Below are 15,265 nucleotides of genomic sequence, written 5' to 3'. Positions count from 1 at the left end.
GCTTTATTAACCTTCCTGCTTCCTCAAATTTGCATGATGATGCACCATTTATCCACTCTTTTTTCAAACTTTTCTCGGTGGGAGAACCCCCACAAACCCCCGTAGGTTGTTCGGGCTCGGTCGCTCACCGCAGTACAGTACGGCAATAATTTTACGCCTCACCATTTTTAAATTTCACCAGCCACCACTGCACAACCTGTCCTAGATGTGGGGAGAGGGGAGCTCACATTATACATAAATATGTTCTGCTCATGCCCCTCATTATGCACCTTTTAGGAGGTCATAACAATGATTGGGGCAGTCGTTGAGAGGGAAATTCCTTAATCCGCAGACCACTGCCTCTTTGGATGGTTTCCCCAAACATCCAAGACAAAAGTCACAAACAACTTTCAAGACTTGGCATTTATCCTGGCTAGACGTGCGATCATGAGAAATTGGAAGTCACCAAGAGGCCCCCCAATACTTACCTGGAGGAAGGAGCAGGGGAAGTGGGCGGCTTGTGAAGGGAGATTGCTCCTGAGGGAAGCCAGGCGCAGAATAGGAAAAATAGACACAGCCCGAGTGTGGAAAGCTATGGAGGATAGTTTTACCACCCCAGAGCCCGACACCCCACCTCTGTGGCTTCTCCTGTGGGATCGCCAAGCTTAACTCCATACTGAAAGCATAACCTACCCTCCTACCATATTGGACACCCTATGACACCTGTGAAATATTAACATCTGAGATTAGCAATGTTCACCCACTGCCCCGTCCTGTGCTTTAGTGCACTTACCTAATGTGGTGTTTTCTCTCAACTGTGTAGCAATGTATTAACTCTTGAGGGGGGAGGGATTATTTACTGTACCTTGTGTCTGGATGTTTCAATCCATTCATCTATATCCATCAGCATAATTCTATGATGCACATGAATAATGCAGTGAATATGTTGATTGTTTACGAAAATAACTAATAAAATCTGTTTTAAAAAATATATATATATTCTCTTTTCTCATGGGGCTAGTTTCCTTTCCCTTCTAGTTGTTTCTTCTGGCAGTTAATTAACAGTTTTTCAGTTTTCCTTTGCTATTTTGCTTGAAACGTCGCTGCTGCACAGTACAAGAGGCAGATATGGGAAAAGTGACTTCTTTTGTCTTTTGTTTCAGCTCCAGAATGGCGGGGACATGCCGTTGCAGACAGATTTCATCACGCACGCAGTGAGGTTTGGTCTAATCATTGATCAGGTATGTACTAAACAAAGTGAGATAACGCAATCAAGTTCTACAGTCTTGCTTGTTCCTAGTACTGATGTATTAGAAACAGTGTAGTAGTGTTTCCTAAAAAGTGCACACTGCACCAGTGATAAAACACCTGGGTCGTCAGTTGCAGCCTTGTAGTGTCAAATACATGGGCACATCCTTTCCTACTTGGTACAGCTGCGTGTGAATAGAACACATTACTGTTGTTTGCCTCCTTGTTATCTCCCAGTACGATAGTTTTTGACTTTGGCTGGCTCACCCCAGAGCCCGCACGTTTAGATTTTTCAGCCTTGGTAGGTTACTACACCGAGCCACATGTCAGTAGACTTTGTGTGTTTGCCAATGACTCGACTAGAGTCCAACATCTGGAACCTTGGAAGTGCCCAGAAGCAAGAAAAATGTATGTGTCTTACTTCCCTTTCCTAATGATGAACCATGAGGTCACAGTCTGTCCATTCCGCGCTGTGTGACACATCCGTCACTTGGTGAAGTGTTAGGGGATAATTGGACGAATTGTCAGGTGGGGGGATGCCTTGTGCACAGTACACTGGCAACACCCCAGGTTTTTGGAAGGTGGAGTATATACTCAGAATGGGTGAGAAAATATTAAGGGAGCGATTTCCCTCCATTCCATTAGCTATTATTATTGCAGAAGATTTAGTGGCACTTTGGCCCAGGGTTTTTTGGGACCCACTGCATCCAACAAGGCCCTGAATGTGAGTTGAATGGTACTGGCTGAACAGTAAATTGGCATGCAGTTTACAGTGACCCTATGGTTAGTTCATGCCAATACTGTCAAATTAGGAGTTAAAGCCTATGGGATGAAAATGACCACGTGGGACTGATTTTCCGTTTGTAAAACCACACAGAATTCCCAGTTCACCTGCTCTGAGTAGGTGGGTAGGGGGATTAGAAGAGGGAAGGGGAAGGTCATTTCTAGCAAGAAAAACAAAACAGGAAATGAGACTTGCCTGCTGCTGCTGTCAAAGCCAATACTGATTTCTCCAGTCAGTATTACCATCTCATAATTGGGACTGTTTCTCCCACACCTGAAATAAATCTACCAACTCCGAATCAGGCAGAGCAAATTCCTTATGATAATTAAGCCTGGGCGAAGCACTACGCTACGCTCGCGTAGTTTGCGAAGTTCGCGCTACTTCGCACTACGCGAACTGCACGTAGCACAGTGCGAACACGCGTAGCGTAGTGTTGCGTAGTGCTGCGGTCATTTTTTGCTTGCTCGCGGTCCTCAACGTCAAGTTGGCGACCGCGAGCACGCAAAATGACATCCCGGCGAGACTTTTTCCTTGTTCGCGATCAGCAACATCAAGTTGGCGATCGCGAACAAGGAAAATAAACCTCCCGGCGAGATTCCCAACGCGAGGAGGTCAGGTTTCTCATTGCGAGGGGTCGCGTATGCTCGCGACCGCTCGCGATGAGAAACTACCAGTTTGCACTGTGCAAGATGCCATTTTCAATGATTGCACAGTGCCGGTTGCTTGTCCGCACTGTGCAATCATTGAAAACAACATCTTGCACAGTGCGAACATGTTACTACGCAGTTCGCGAAGTGCTACGCGTAGCTCGCGTAGTGCGAACTTCACTTTGCGTAGCTTCGCGAAGTGCTACTTCGCGAACTACGCCCATCCCTATGATAATTTCGCCCCGCCTGACTAGCCACGGCCATGTTCCCTGCATGCATTGCGACCTACGCCACCTCTACTATATCATTCTTACCTTGAGCTACACCAGGGGAAAGAAAGAAGCTCAGCTTCATTAGTTATGCACTAAATTAGGAATATTCGCTGTATTTTAGAAATATTCTTCTTCTTTTGACAACTTTTCATGCTGTGTTGTATTCTATGTTTGGGGCCTCCCCTGTCGCTGCTGCGCCTCCTTCACTGATGCTCCCAGGACCGACAGTATTTTGGAGAAATTGTTTCCCGATATGGATTCTACTTTCAGCTGAAAGCTGTCCAACACGAAGCCTCGATCTACAGCTTTTATATGCAGGTGAGACTTTCAACTGTTGTGTACAATTTTAAAACTCAGCGCCAGGCCCACAACTCCCACGGTGACGTTTTAAGCACTGGAGCGAGCACTTCCCAATTGCGCTTTTACATGTAGCCAGTGATTAATTCGTAGGAAAATAAGTGCCGAGACCCAAGGTTTCTCTTAGGAGCCCCCACCAATGCTGCTAAATATTAGGACTGCCTCTTTTGATTCCACATTGTGCCTCTTTCTCCTACTACCCTACTCTTCCTGTCTCTATAGCGCATTCTGGCAGGTTCTTTTTCATCCCTACTGTCTACTTTTGTCACTACTTTCCAATCTTTCCTTCGGCCTTCTTTCTCCCTTTTCCCTTTCTTTCTCTTGCTCTGAGTCAAATTCTGTTGATGACAAAGAAGTGCCAGGCCCCAAAAACGAGTTCCAGTGCCTCTGCCAACACCAGCACAAATTGTGAACAGCATGAATCACTTATTAAATTGAACTTTTCCATAGAAGAAAGACATGCCACATTCAACTAGCATTGGCAAAGCCCGTAGGTCGGCCTTGGCACAGGTTGTTTCCAGTGCAATGATTGGCATTTTTTATAATTTTTTTTTTTTGCAGTCATAAAGAACAAAAATAAAATTGCCGCCTCCTGTACTATGTTGTCGCATGCCTGCATTCAGGGCGTAGTTTGTAAAATAATAAGTACCCAAAGATTTCTCAGAATACTGCCGTTGGCATGTCCAAATGTCAGGGTTGCTGAATACCTACCAAGGCTGTTTAGTCTTGATTCTGCCTCGTACCTTTTTCCTCGACCATTATGCACTCCTGGCCCCTTTATCTCACACTCTGTCTTACCGTCTTTACCGTCTTTCTCCATTTGTCATTGTTTTTCTGTTTTTTTCTTACTCCTTCTTTCAACTTTTTTGTGTTTTTCTCTCACTTGATGAGGATCCAAGTCTTAGCAGGAAAAATAAGTTCAGATCCCCACAAATGAGTGCAGTGGAATACACCTGCAATCACCCGCTTGGCTGCCAGCATTAAAACTAAATAAAAAACGGACACACTGTGCTCATAACTCTCCGAAATGGGGTGTGGCCCAGAGTTTTACATCTAATACTTCATTGTGGTTTGTAAGCGTAACCCAAAACAGCAGTGTTAAACTTGGCGTTTACATTCACATAGATTTGTAAACCATAAAAGTTTATTTGCAGATTAACAAAGTTACAAACTCAAGTCATTCAAATTAGTTTTAAATCAGTGTCACATGGCCCGTGGGGACATTGTCGTCTTCCCTATGTTAGCATGAGCACGCTGCAGGCTGTCCGCTGTTTTGCGCACTTTACTGCACAAGCTTATTTTTCAAAAGTCTCTTTTGTAACTTTGACACAAGAACCTACAGTTGTTTTTCACGCTTTGACGGTTCCAGGGATTTAGTCTGAACATTGTGCGCAAGGTCAAACAACAATGCCCCTTGTTATTCTGTTCTTTTCTGGCCCTAGCCCCTAGACAAAACATACAGATGCAGCTGGTGTTTGGGAATACGTAATTTGGTTTTATTGGAATACACAGATAGGTGATGAACACTTGGAGAGGAACCTTTCCAGGGAGAAGAGCATTACAGCGCCTATGATGTAGATCTACCATCTATAGACTAAGGTACGGGGTCTGCAGCTAATGCCCAGAGATCTTCTAATAAATAATCACCTTGCTTCTTTGCAGGGGAGGGAGATTAGGCTACTCTGTTGTATATAATGACAGCCCCTTTTATGATTTATGAACTACTTGCTATGCTGACCGTATGTGTTATGCTTTTTTCTTCTTATCGTGGCACATATACTGCATACTAGAGCACGTTAGTTAAAATAATAGTTTAAACTTGTTTGTGTCTCTGTCACAATTTATTGTGGGCGAGTACAAGAGTGCGAGCTAAAGGGTGTGTCTTGCAACCGCGATTCCTGAGAGAGTCAGGAGTCTTGTGTTCTGGGGTGTCTAATCACTTGTTCCTCGGTGAGTGAGTAGGAGGGCAAGTAATGCACTGTAGCTAGTCGGTCCTGGGCTCATGGGTGCTTAGGTGGTGGGGTAACTCAGTCCCTACCTACTAAGGTCCCATAATCCTATGCATAGTTCTGTTTTTGTGCAGAATCCCTGTAACATGGCGCTGCCAACGTTTGGTCTGGTACTTATTAACGAGACCCCTGAGTAGTGCTTGTGCTCGTGTACGATGCTCTTTCACCGGTTCCCGGGGACGCCCGTGGTGGTAGGGCTTAGCCTCCTGCATTTATAGGGTACACATGTTTCTGTAGGTTTTTTGAGCTTGAATTCTAAAAGGTTTTATAGACCCGTATTGCGCTACCATTTTGTTTGACACTTCCATAATATATATGGCACAACCGATTGCGATTCCGGAACATAGCCGGGCAGTGCTTACACAACATTTGACACTGCATGAGGTCACCGATGTGGGGGCTAACATTATCACGGTGATCCAGACGGATCCAGCATACCGCTTCGAGGTGTTTTGTCCCCCAGACAGCTGCAATCTGACAGTCTGCATCAAAATGCAGAGGTCAGACCGATGGCCTGGATGTCAGTGGGACCGTCACCAGTGGCCTGTCGGCGGAGGTCTCACTGACATCCAAATGAGGCCCTAAGTATAACTTACACAATTGTTTCATAAAGAAATACCAAGGTATATTATATGAATAAAAATGTATTCTTTTTTTTTTTTTTACATTTTCAGAGATTGATTCAGTGGATTCCCAAAAACACACACCAATTGTTAACCTTTTGAAAGTAGGCAATATTGTAAGTTAAAATATAAGAATATGTGGCTTATAAAAAAAACAATAATGGTAATATTTCCTCAACAGTGACAATTTCAAAGTAAAAAAAATACAAATTACAGTATAGTGTTACCTCAGGGAAGATGCCGGACAACGCCTGGAGGTCAGATTTACTATTCTATCTCCGCCAAGTGTTACCTCAGGGAATGTGCTGACCAGTGGATGGGGGCTAGATTTACTATTCTAACTCCACCAAGTGTTACCTCAGGGAAGGCACTGGACAGTGACAAGGGTGCATATTAAAGGCTTTTTCTTTAGAACATAAAAGCAAACAACAAACATTTAAAAGAGAAGAAAGTTTCTACAAACCAAAACGGGCCCTAAAATAAACAATTTAAAAGTTCAAAGTAAACACATACATTTCAGAAATGCATAAAAAGCTAAATATAATTTTTAATTTGTTTTCTAACCTTAGATGCACTACAAAGAGACAAAGACCACAGCAGACTTCTACAATCCAAGAATGCCATCTAAACAATCCTGATGACAAAAACACAAAGAACAAATCAAACAGACACATTTTTTGACATAAAATATAAATGTACAATAATAACCACATCCTTTTTTGAGAACAGGAACCTAAAATAGATATAATTTCCTCAGTTTCAACAGTGCAAATTAACTATTTTTTCTTAACAGATTCCATCAGTTAACCACAGTTTTTTTATTTCCCAGCAGGGCCAATCCTGAAGAACAAATAATACTCAGCATTATAACATCATTCTCATATAAGATCATTTCAAAATGAAAAACACAAGACAAGCCAGTTACATTACATCAGAATGTGGTAATACAATGATAAAATATGGTAGCTATTTGTATTGTTAGGGGAGATTAAAAAGAGATTAACTGAGCCCTGAAGTCATTGGAGCTGTTTTGAATATTTTTCATCCGATTGCAAAGGCAGAACAGTTACTCTTGGTGACACATTGGAAAGAACCACAGAGCATAACCACTGGACCTCTGCAATTGAGATTGTAGTCAGGGAAAGTATTCAACAAATAATGACAATTGTGGCCACCTCCAATGAACCATGTGGCTCTGTCTTAAGGGAGGTAGCCCAGAATAACCTCCTGCAAAATTTAAGAAGAATGGTTCAATGACAAAAACAGGTAAGTATTCCCCATAGAGTATCTCCTCAGACCTACTCAGACATTAACATCCCCCTTGAACTTACTGTTCCTTTTACTAATGAACCTTTTCTACTCTATGATAATAAGAACCCTCTAAAACTAATACTTTTCTTTAGTACAGTATATAACACAGAAACACGGAAGAATAGTAAAATTTGCATGATGGATGGAACTTCGAAATTAACTCCCCAGCCATTGATCTAAATTTATACTATTCATGCAAACATTAATAACACTACCAACCCATTAGTTTACAGCTTACGTCCTGGCAAACAATCCTCAATTTACACTGAATTTGTATCAGTTGTAAAATCTAAAATAGTAAATAAAAGCCCTAGACAAATAATAGTTGACTTTGATTGAAAATGATTAATACAATTACTGAAATGTATCCAAACACTCAAATTCAAGCATGGCTTTTTTCACTTTTCCCTGGCATATTGGCGAAAAATAAAATAAAAATCCTTAGCTGAGGATTATATGTTAAATAGTAAACTGCAATATGAACTGAAAACAAACTAACTGCATTGTGTTTTGTGCCTCCTGAATGCGTGGATTACTTCTACACTTCAAATATACGATCAGAATATTTTACACATAACAAGGAAAAATTGGCCCCACATCTAAATTACTTTGAATATACATGGATTGGCAATCTAAGCAGGGTGGATCACAGAAGGAATTTCTGTTGAATGGTGGAAATGTTACTCAACCTGCTTGAAGGGCGGTGCAAAAAGAAATAATGCCATAGAGGTATGGCATACTTCTTTCAACAACTCATTTGGCAAAAGTCACCCCAAACCTTTTCATTTCATAGAAATAAAATATATATATTTCCAGTAAATAAGAATGATGCAGTCATTGCTAGGTAGTGTGATCCCTCGGATATTTGGAAAAAGTAAAGAAATGTCAGATTGTTTTTTCTTGAAAATCATACATTTCCATTGACGAGAGCTTCAGCCTACCTTGAAAATATTGCATACATATAGTCAATACCTTCAAAAATTACTCTCCTGTTGTGACTTTACAAGCTAATTTAATTGGCTTTTCTTTTTTTTTTTAAGTTTTCACTTCCAATCTCTAGTTGTCTTCTTTCTTTAACTCTTGCTGATATTTTAAGAACCCTCTCACCAAGAGTCTCAAGTAATCCAACAATCCAGAAAGTTGCCTCATCCATAAAAAAAAAATCAATCAGTTTTTCACGTTGCATTCCTGGACGATCCAGAATTATCACAATGCAAAAGCCAGGTTACATGAAACCATAATTGTTTTAAAAAAATAAACAAAAAATAAACAAATTCAATCCCCAAACAAATTGAATAGAAAAACTGAAAAGCAATTCAAAGGTCCAGGTTTATTCTTCAAGAGTGTTGCCTTCTTTTTCCAAATTTGAACAATGTCAAAACACAATACAAAAATAATAAAAATGTTGCTTTTATTCCAATAGGTTTTTTAAAAGTTTTTGTAATTGATCTCTTTTTTTAAAACTTATGTTAAAAAAAACAAATTACTGTCCCAGCGTGCCCATATGAAAACAACCTTGGGACCTTCTTCCACCACAAGATCAGGATGTTCCATGACAACTTCGACAACCAGGAACTTCCCACTGGGCCAGAAACCTTTTCAACCGATGCCTCCGACAGACCCTGCTCAGTGGGACACCACTCAACACGGATGACACCCTAAAGACCATGAAAAGCATCCACCAGACCCCTGCCTGCACCGCATCTTCCACAGAGCCGCTCCAGCCATCGCACCCGAGCTACTCCGAACCATCATCTGCTCTCTCGAGACCGCCTCCTTCCCTGATGACTGGAAACATGCCGAAATCAACCCACACCTGAAGAAACCATCCGCTGACCCAAAAGGTCTTAAGAACTTCAGACCCATCTACCTGCACCTCTTTACAGCCAAAGTCATCGAAAAAGCCATCAACAACCAACTGGCCAACTTCATCAAAACAAACGACACCCTGACCATCTCCCAATCCGGTTTCCGAAGCAATTACAGCACCAAAACTGCCCTGCTTGCTGCCACAGACAACATCCGCTCCCTCTTTGACCAGGGAGCACAGACCCAACATTGTCTTCTATGCCGACGACACACAGCTGATCCTCTCCCTCACCAACATACCCAACATCACCAGGCACAACTTCCAAGAAGATGGGATGAAAGCAGTCGCCACCTGGATGAAGAACAGCTGCCTTAAGCTCAACTCAGACAAGACAGATGTCCTCATACTGGGATCCACCCCCTCCACAAAGATTGATACCTGGTGGCCCTCGGAACTAGGAACTTCCCCCACACCGACAGACCACGCATGAAACCTCGACATCATACTAGATCCATCGCTCACTATGGACTACCAGATTAACTCAGTATCCCCGGCGTGTTTCAGTACCCTCCGCCTGCTGCCAAAGACCCTCAGATGGATCCCCACTGAATACAGAAAGACTGTTACTCACATGCTCATCAGCAGGCGAGTCGAATACAACAATGCACTCTACGCCAGTGTTACCCAGAAAAACCTCTGCTAGCTCCAGAATGTCCAGAACGCCGCAGCCAGACTGGTCTTCAACCTCCCCCGGCACAGCCACATTACTCAACCATCTGCAAACTCCACTGGCTCCCGGCAGACAGAAGAATAACCATCAAACTCCTAACCCACGCTTACAAGGCCCTCCACAACACCAGACCAGCATACCTGAAAAGCCGCTTCTCCTTCCAAGCAACCAAAAGACACCTCTGCTTCGCTCAACTCGCCCTGTCCACCGTTCCACAAGTGCAGAACCAGAGGAAAGTACTTCTCCTTCCTCGCTGCCAAGACCTGGAACATCCTACCCCTCCACCTCAGACTATTTCCCATGCTGCCCCAGTTCAGGAAGGACCTCAAGACCTGGCTCTTTGAATGACCCCATCACTTATACAAATCTGCTCCCCACCTCCTGCCCAGTACCTTGAGACCCTCACGGGTGAGTAGTTGCGCTTTACCAACCCTTGATTGATGATTGATTGAACCTGTATGGTGATGTAATACTGAATAAAGCACTAAGTACAAACTATACATTGACTGCAATTCACTTGATTGATACCTAAAGCCTGACATGCAAAGTGCACACTCACTATTTAGAAAGAAGAGTCTTTACCCAAAAATGCTGACTTCTCTCAACTTTTGTGAGCTGTCCTTCATTAACAATGTTTTATTCCAAATCATGATGCTATTTTCACTCCTTCCACCATACAATTTTACTCATAAGTGTTCCCAAACATTGGCATGCATGCTATAGATATTGTAAATGGTCTTAAGCTTCTTTCTAACTGGTCCCAGCTGTGCTAGTCGCAAGACTATGAGAAGCTGGCCAACAGGACTGTGGTGAAATCCAGATTATTCTGGGCAGGACAATGTCTATGAAGTATCAGATCCTGGCAGCCACGTGGAATCTGAACTAGGCTTTCAGAGGCACCAACATATTTGGAAATGTCCCTCTAGCCATCCAGTAAATTCTATTGCATAGAGAAAAAAATGACACATGATAATTGGAATGGCAGATGTTCCTTTTGCCCTTGTTTACACGAGCTGTCGTTTGGTGTTAGGTTTCCACACCGCCTGTTCACAATACATACATTTTTTTAGCCTTGCGTGGAAGCGTGTTGGTGCTGTTCTTGCCCAGTTATGAACCCTCCCCTTGCATAAGTTAACAGGGGGTTGGCGATATGCCTAGCAAATCGATTTTGTGGTGTGCTTACGTCAACTTTATTACACAATAAACCCTTTGTGTGAGGAAGTTGATTGACGCTATGTTGCAGTGCTTAGCATCACGTGAGCACCAGAGGAAAAGAATAGATAATTCGGGCCTTGTTTGGCAAGGTGAAGTGTGATTCTAAACCAGATCTACAATTTACACAGTCCACAACCTCAATTCTACATGTATTGAGGGTGCAACCTTGCTCCAGGTCACCAGAGCACCTGTGTCAAGCCCAGACGTTCCCATGGTTAGCACCTTTAAAATATGCACTTTCACCTGGTACTAAGGGCCTTATTACGAGTTTAGCGGAGCTGAACCCGTGGTGGCGATCCAACCACCACCACACTGTGGACCCACCCACAGTACTATGACAGGGACGGTCGGACCGTCCAGGACCACTCCAGGATCTTGCTGCAGTCGCGCAGTGGTTAGAGGCAAAAATATACGGGTGGTGCCACAGCGGCACCGCCGAGCATATTTCGAGTAGCCTCTCCACCGTTCTTTTCATGGCAGTTAGCCTGCCATGAAAAAGGTGGAGGAGAGGCAACAAAAAGGGCCCTGCCACTTCTGGGCCTGGGGATGCATGTGGGGTGAGGGCACATGTAGTGCCCTCCTGGATTTGCACCCCCAGTTCCTGCACGGTGTGGCATGTTGCCACACCGTGGAGGAAGGTGCAGTTGGTGCTCTGAAAATGGCAGTCTGCATGTTAGGCTCTTCTATGAGCCTAACAGACTGCCGCTGTCAGATCGCCACACGGCTGCCTGCCAGACCAGGATTAAAGTCCTAATCTGGTGTTGTCTGCAGCCCCACGGCTTTGGCGGACCTACAAAGGTGCGGCACTTTGCACCTTTGCTGTAGGACCACCTAAAGCATAATAACTTCCTTATTAGTTGAATGTGTTTATTTAAAATAAAATTAAGTGGCAATAGTTGTACGCTAGGGGTGGGCTGGTATTGTATCACAGCCATATGTGTGTTTCAGGAGTGGCCCGTGGCCTATTTTCACCCTATTTAACACCTTAAGCCTGTTCTTTTGGAAACAGGGCCCCTGGCATAGGGTTTTCTTGGTTTACTTCTTGTTGCCAGGGGCATACCTTCAAGGCCTGTAGGGGTTGAACAGCTCCCCAGTCATATTTCTGAGTAAGGTTATTGTCCTGTTAGGTAGAGGTAGGTCAGTCACTAAAAGCATGAGCTTTGTCTTGCTCCCCTTGGAACCTCAAGCTTAAAACAAGCTGAGCTTTCAAGGACGCCATGTGACCTACTAGGTACAGTTGCCAACCATACAAGTGGGGGCACCATGTTTGATTCCCATTTGACTCAGCATCCTTTAAATTCTGGTAAATCTCCTGTTCCTGCTATGAAGCTTCTTTTGTACTTAGGCAAGCTTTGTGCTTTGTGAAACTGCCAAAAATAAAATGCTCTTATCTCATGCGCCAGGAATCAAACACAAACATTTGTTCCCAGAAAGAGATACCCATCTAATGGTTGAATTCCACAGTGTAAAACTGGAAAATCTAGGATCAGCCCTGACATTCCTGCTTGACCAAATCGTGTGGCAGTAAGCAAATACTTAATTTCACCTAGCCACTTGTTTTGTTCATTATCATCTACAAGAGCACCTTCAAATATGTGAGATCATGATTAGAGCTGTACAAAACCCTCATGTGTTTGATTTAATAGCTTATGATGCTGCTCCTTGTATGATACGAATCTAGGCGGCATAAAGGGTGCACATGACAACTGACTTTGCATTGTCACCGAGGCAGGGGCAGGAATATTTCACAGTCAATGTTTAAAAACTCCTCATCTATTTAATGAATGCTTCTCAATGGAGTGATATCATCTGATGTTACTACGGTGAAATGCTTCTGCCGGTTAAAGAAATTCACTTTTTATGGTCTGGCATCGTTGGTAGCCAATTTGCTTGCGTAAAAGATATGTGCTTGCTCAAATAAATTAGCACTATCAGGTTACAAAGATACTACGTTAGTGCCCTTCCATTTTTGGTGCTTTGAAGCAGTTTTAAAATCTTCTTAGAGTTTCTCCTTGCTTAAATGGGTGTAATTTCTGATATTTATATGTTTCCCTCATCTTCATTAGTTGATTTTGCTTGCAAGAAAGTGTCACTCATAGTCGTTGAATATCACTCATAATTGCACTGAAATTATGAAAATGTCACACATAAGCAATCTGAAACCTTGGCAGCTATGTACCAGAGTATTAATACACTTCCCCACCCATCCCACTCTTAAAACTTTATTTAGATATTTTTTAAATATTTTAAAGTATTAAATAAGTTTGACTTTCTACGGCAAAATCTTAAAGTTTAGGATTAGCACAGTGCCATCCATGCCGAGCTGTAAAATGGCAAAAGACTTTATTCCTTTCTAGCTCGGTGTGGATGACAATGGCTAATACTATGCTCAAAAACTGTGCTAGAAAAAGAGATATTTAAGGTAAGCTGATTCAGATTGTCGCTTGTGTTGTAGGGTGCTAAACACAGGAGCTGCTCCCCACCTAAACGTGGGAACTACCCAGAGTTCTCTGCTTCTGTTTTGCATAATTTATGCAGCACTCTAACCCTGAAGGGGTATTGTTTTGACTTACACTGTGCGCTCCCTTGTGTCTGGACAAAGCTAAACCGCTCTGAAGAGCGAAAATGATAGTGGAACAAGTCCCAGAGGTTGCTTTTATTAATTCCAGGTTGGTTTGGATGGTATTTTACCAATTCAAAGCTGTAATACTGTGCCTGGAGTGGTAAAAGACTTTGTCATTTTACAGCTCGGCATGGACAGCACTGTGCTAATCCAATGCTTAAAGACTTTGCTGTAGAAATGGCAAAATACTTTGTCCCTTTTTCGCTTGGCGTGGAAGACACTGTGCTAATACTATGCTCAAAAACTGTGCTAGAAAAACAGATATTTAAGGTAAGCAGATTCAGAGTGTCGCTTGTGTTGTAGGGTTCTCTATACAGAAACTGCCCTTCACCTAAACTTGGGAACTACCCAGAGATCTCTGCTTCTTTTTTGCTTAATTTATATGGTACTCTAACCCTGAAAGGGTATTGTTTTGACTTATACTGGGTGTGCTCCTTTGTGTGTGCACAAAGCTAAACCTCTCTGAAGACTTATAATGATAACAAAACATGCGTCAGGGGTTGCTTTTATTTATTCCAAATTGGTTTGGATGCTATTTTACCAATCCAGAGCTGTAATACTGTGCCTGGAGTGGTCAAAGGCTTTTGTCATTTTAAAGCTTAGCGTAGATGGCACTGTGCTAATCTTATGTTTAAAGTCTTTGCTGTCGAAATGGGAAAAGACTATGGGGCACATGCATCAAGGTAGGGTTTTGCGATTCCTTAATTGCGATAACTAATGAATCGCAACTATGGAATCGCAAAAGCCTATGCATGTAGGAATTGCTAAAAAAATAACGATTGCTAAAAATTCCTTAATTGTGACTCGCAATTAAGGAATGGCTTCCCATTCATTCCTATGGGCCAAAAGGCCCATAGGAATGAATGGGATTTTTGGCCCATAGGAATGAATGGGAATTGCATGCACAATTTGCGAGTACCCAATAGGTACTCGCAAATTGCACATGCAATTTCAAGGGTGCAAGGGTACCAAAAGGACACCCTGTTGCACCCCTGAAATATGCTTGTGTGCAGATGTTGCGCACACACGTCCCAAGGGCATGTGTGTGTGTAACATGGAACTTTGAAACATGCACTTTAGTGCATTTTTCAAAGTTTTTGCAAATTACCATCAAGTTCACATTGATGGTAATTTGTGAGCCCTAATAGCGAAATCACTATTTGTGATTGCACCATGCATGCTATTTTAGCGATTACTTAAATTGCGAATTTTGCATTTGGAATGATGCATCCCAAATGCAAAAATACTGGTTGCAAAGGGGCAGCAGTCCATGCCATACAGGTACTGCCTTTGGTGTTCCTATTGCGGTGCATATTTCATAGGCACCGTCCTGGGAACGCCAAAGAACCTCCCACCAGACCAGTAGGGAACTCCTGATCTGGTGGGTAGTTCCTACACAGGTTTGGGGGTGGAGGAGTTTGCGCCAAATTCATAATAAGGCCCAAATGCACAGTAAAAGAAATGCATAGTAAAGACTGTGTGGTAATGGCATTTTATAGTAAAGACTGCGTGGTAAAGGATGTTTCCCCATAAAAACAAATAACATATATATTTTTTTAAGCAAGCACTTACAGGGCCCCCTGGTACCTCACGCCATGTGGATGCACCGTATGGACTGCAGCAGTCCATGCCGTGCAGGTACTACCTTTGACGTTCC

General features: G+C 42.7%; 1 protein-coding gene across 1 annotated transcript in view; it reads left to right on the top strand.

Annotated features, from left to right (window-relative positions):
* BTBD16 (BTB domain containing 16) overlaps positions 1 to 15,265 on the top strand; it is a 654,256-nt gene that overhangs the window by 558,969 nt on the left and 80,022 nt on the right. The window contains exons 14-15 of the mRNA XM_085614582.1: positions 1,143 to 1,220; positions 3,150 to 3,248. Coding sequence (XP_085470708.1) covers positions 1,143 to 1,220; positions 3,150 to 3,248 — 177 coding nt within the window. The remainder of the gene's footprint in view (positions 1 to 1,142; positions 1,221 to 3,149; positions 3,249 to 15,265) is intronic.

This window comes from Triturus cristatus, chromosome 1_2 (assembly GCF_964204655.1).
Source record: "Triturus cristatus chromosome 1_2, aTriCri1.1, whole genome shotgun sequence".
In the NCBI taxonomy this organism is placed as follows: Eukaryota; Metazoa; Chordata; class Amphibia; order Caudata; family Salamandridae; genus Triturus; species Triturus cristatus.
This window is presented reverse-complemented; position numbering and strand designations above follow the sequence as displayed.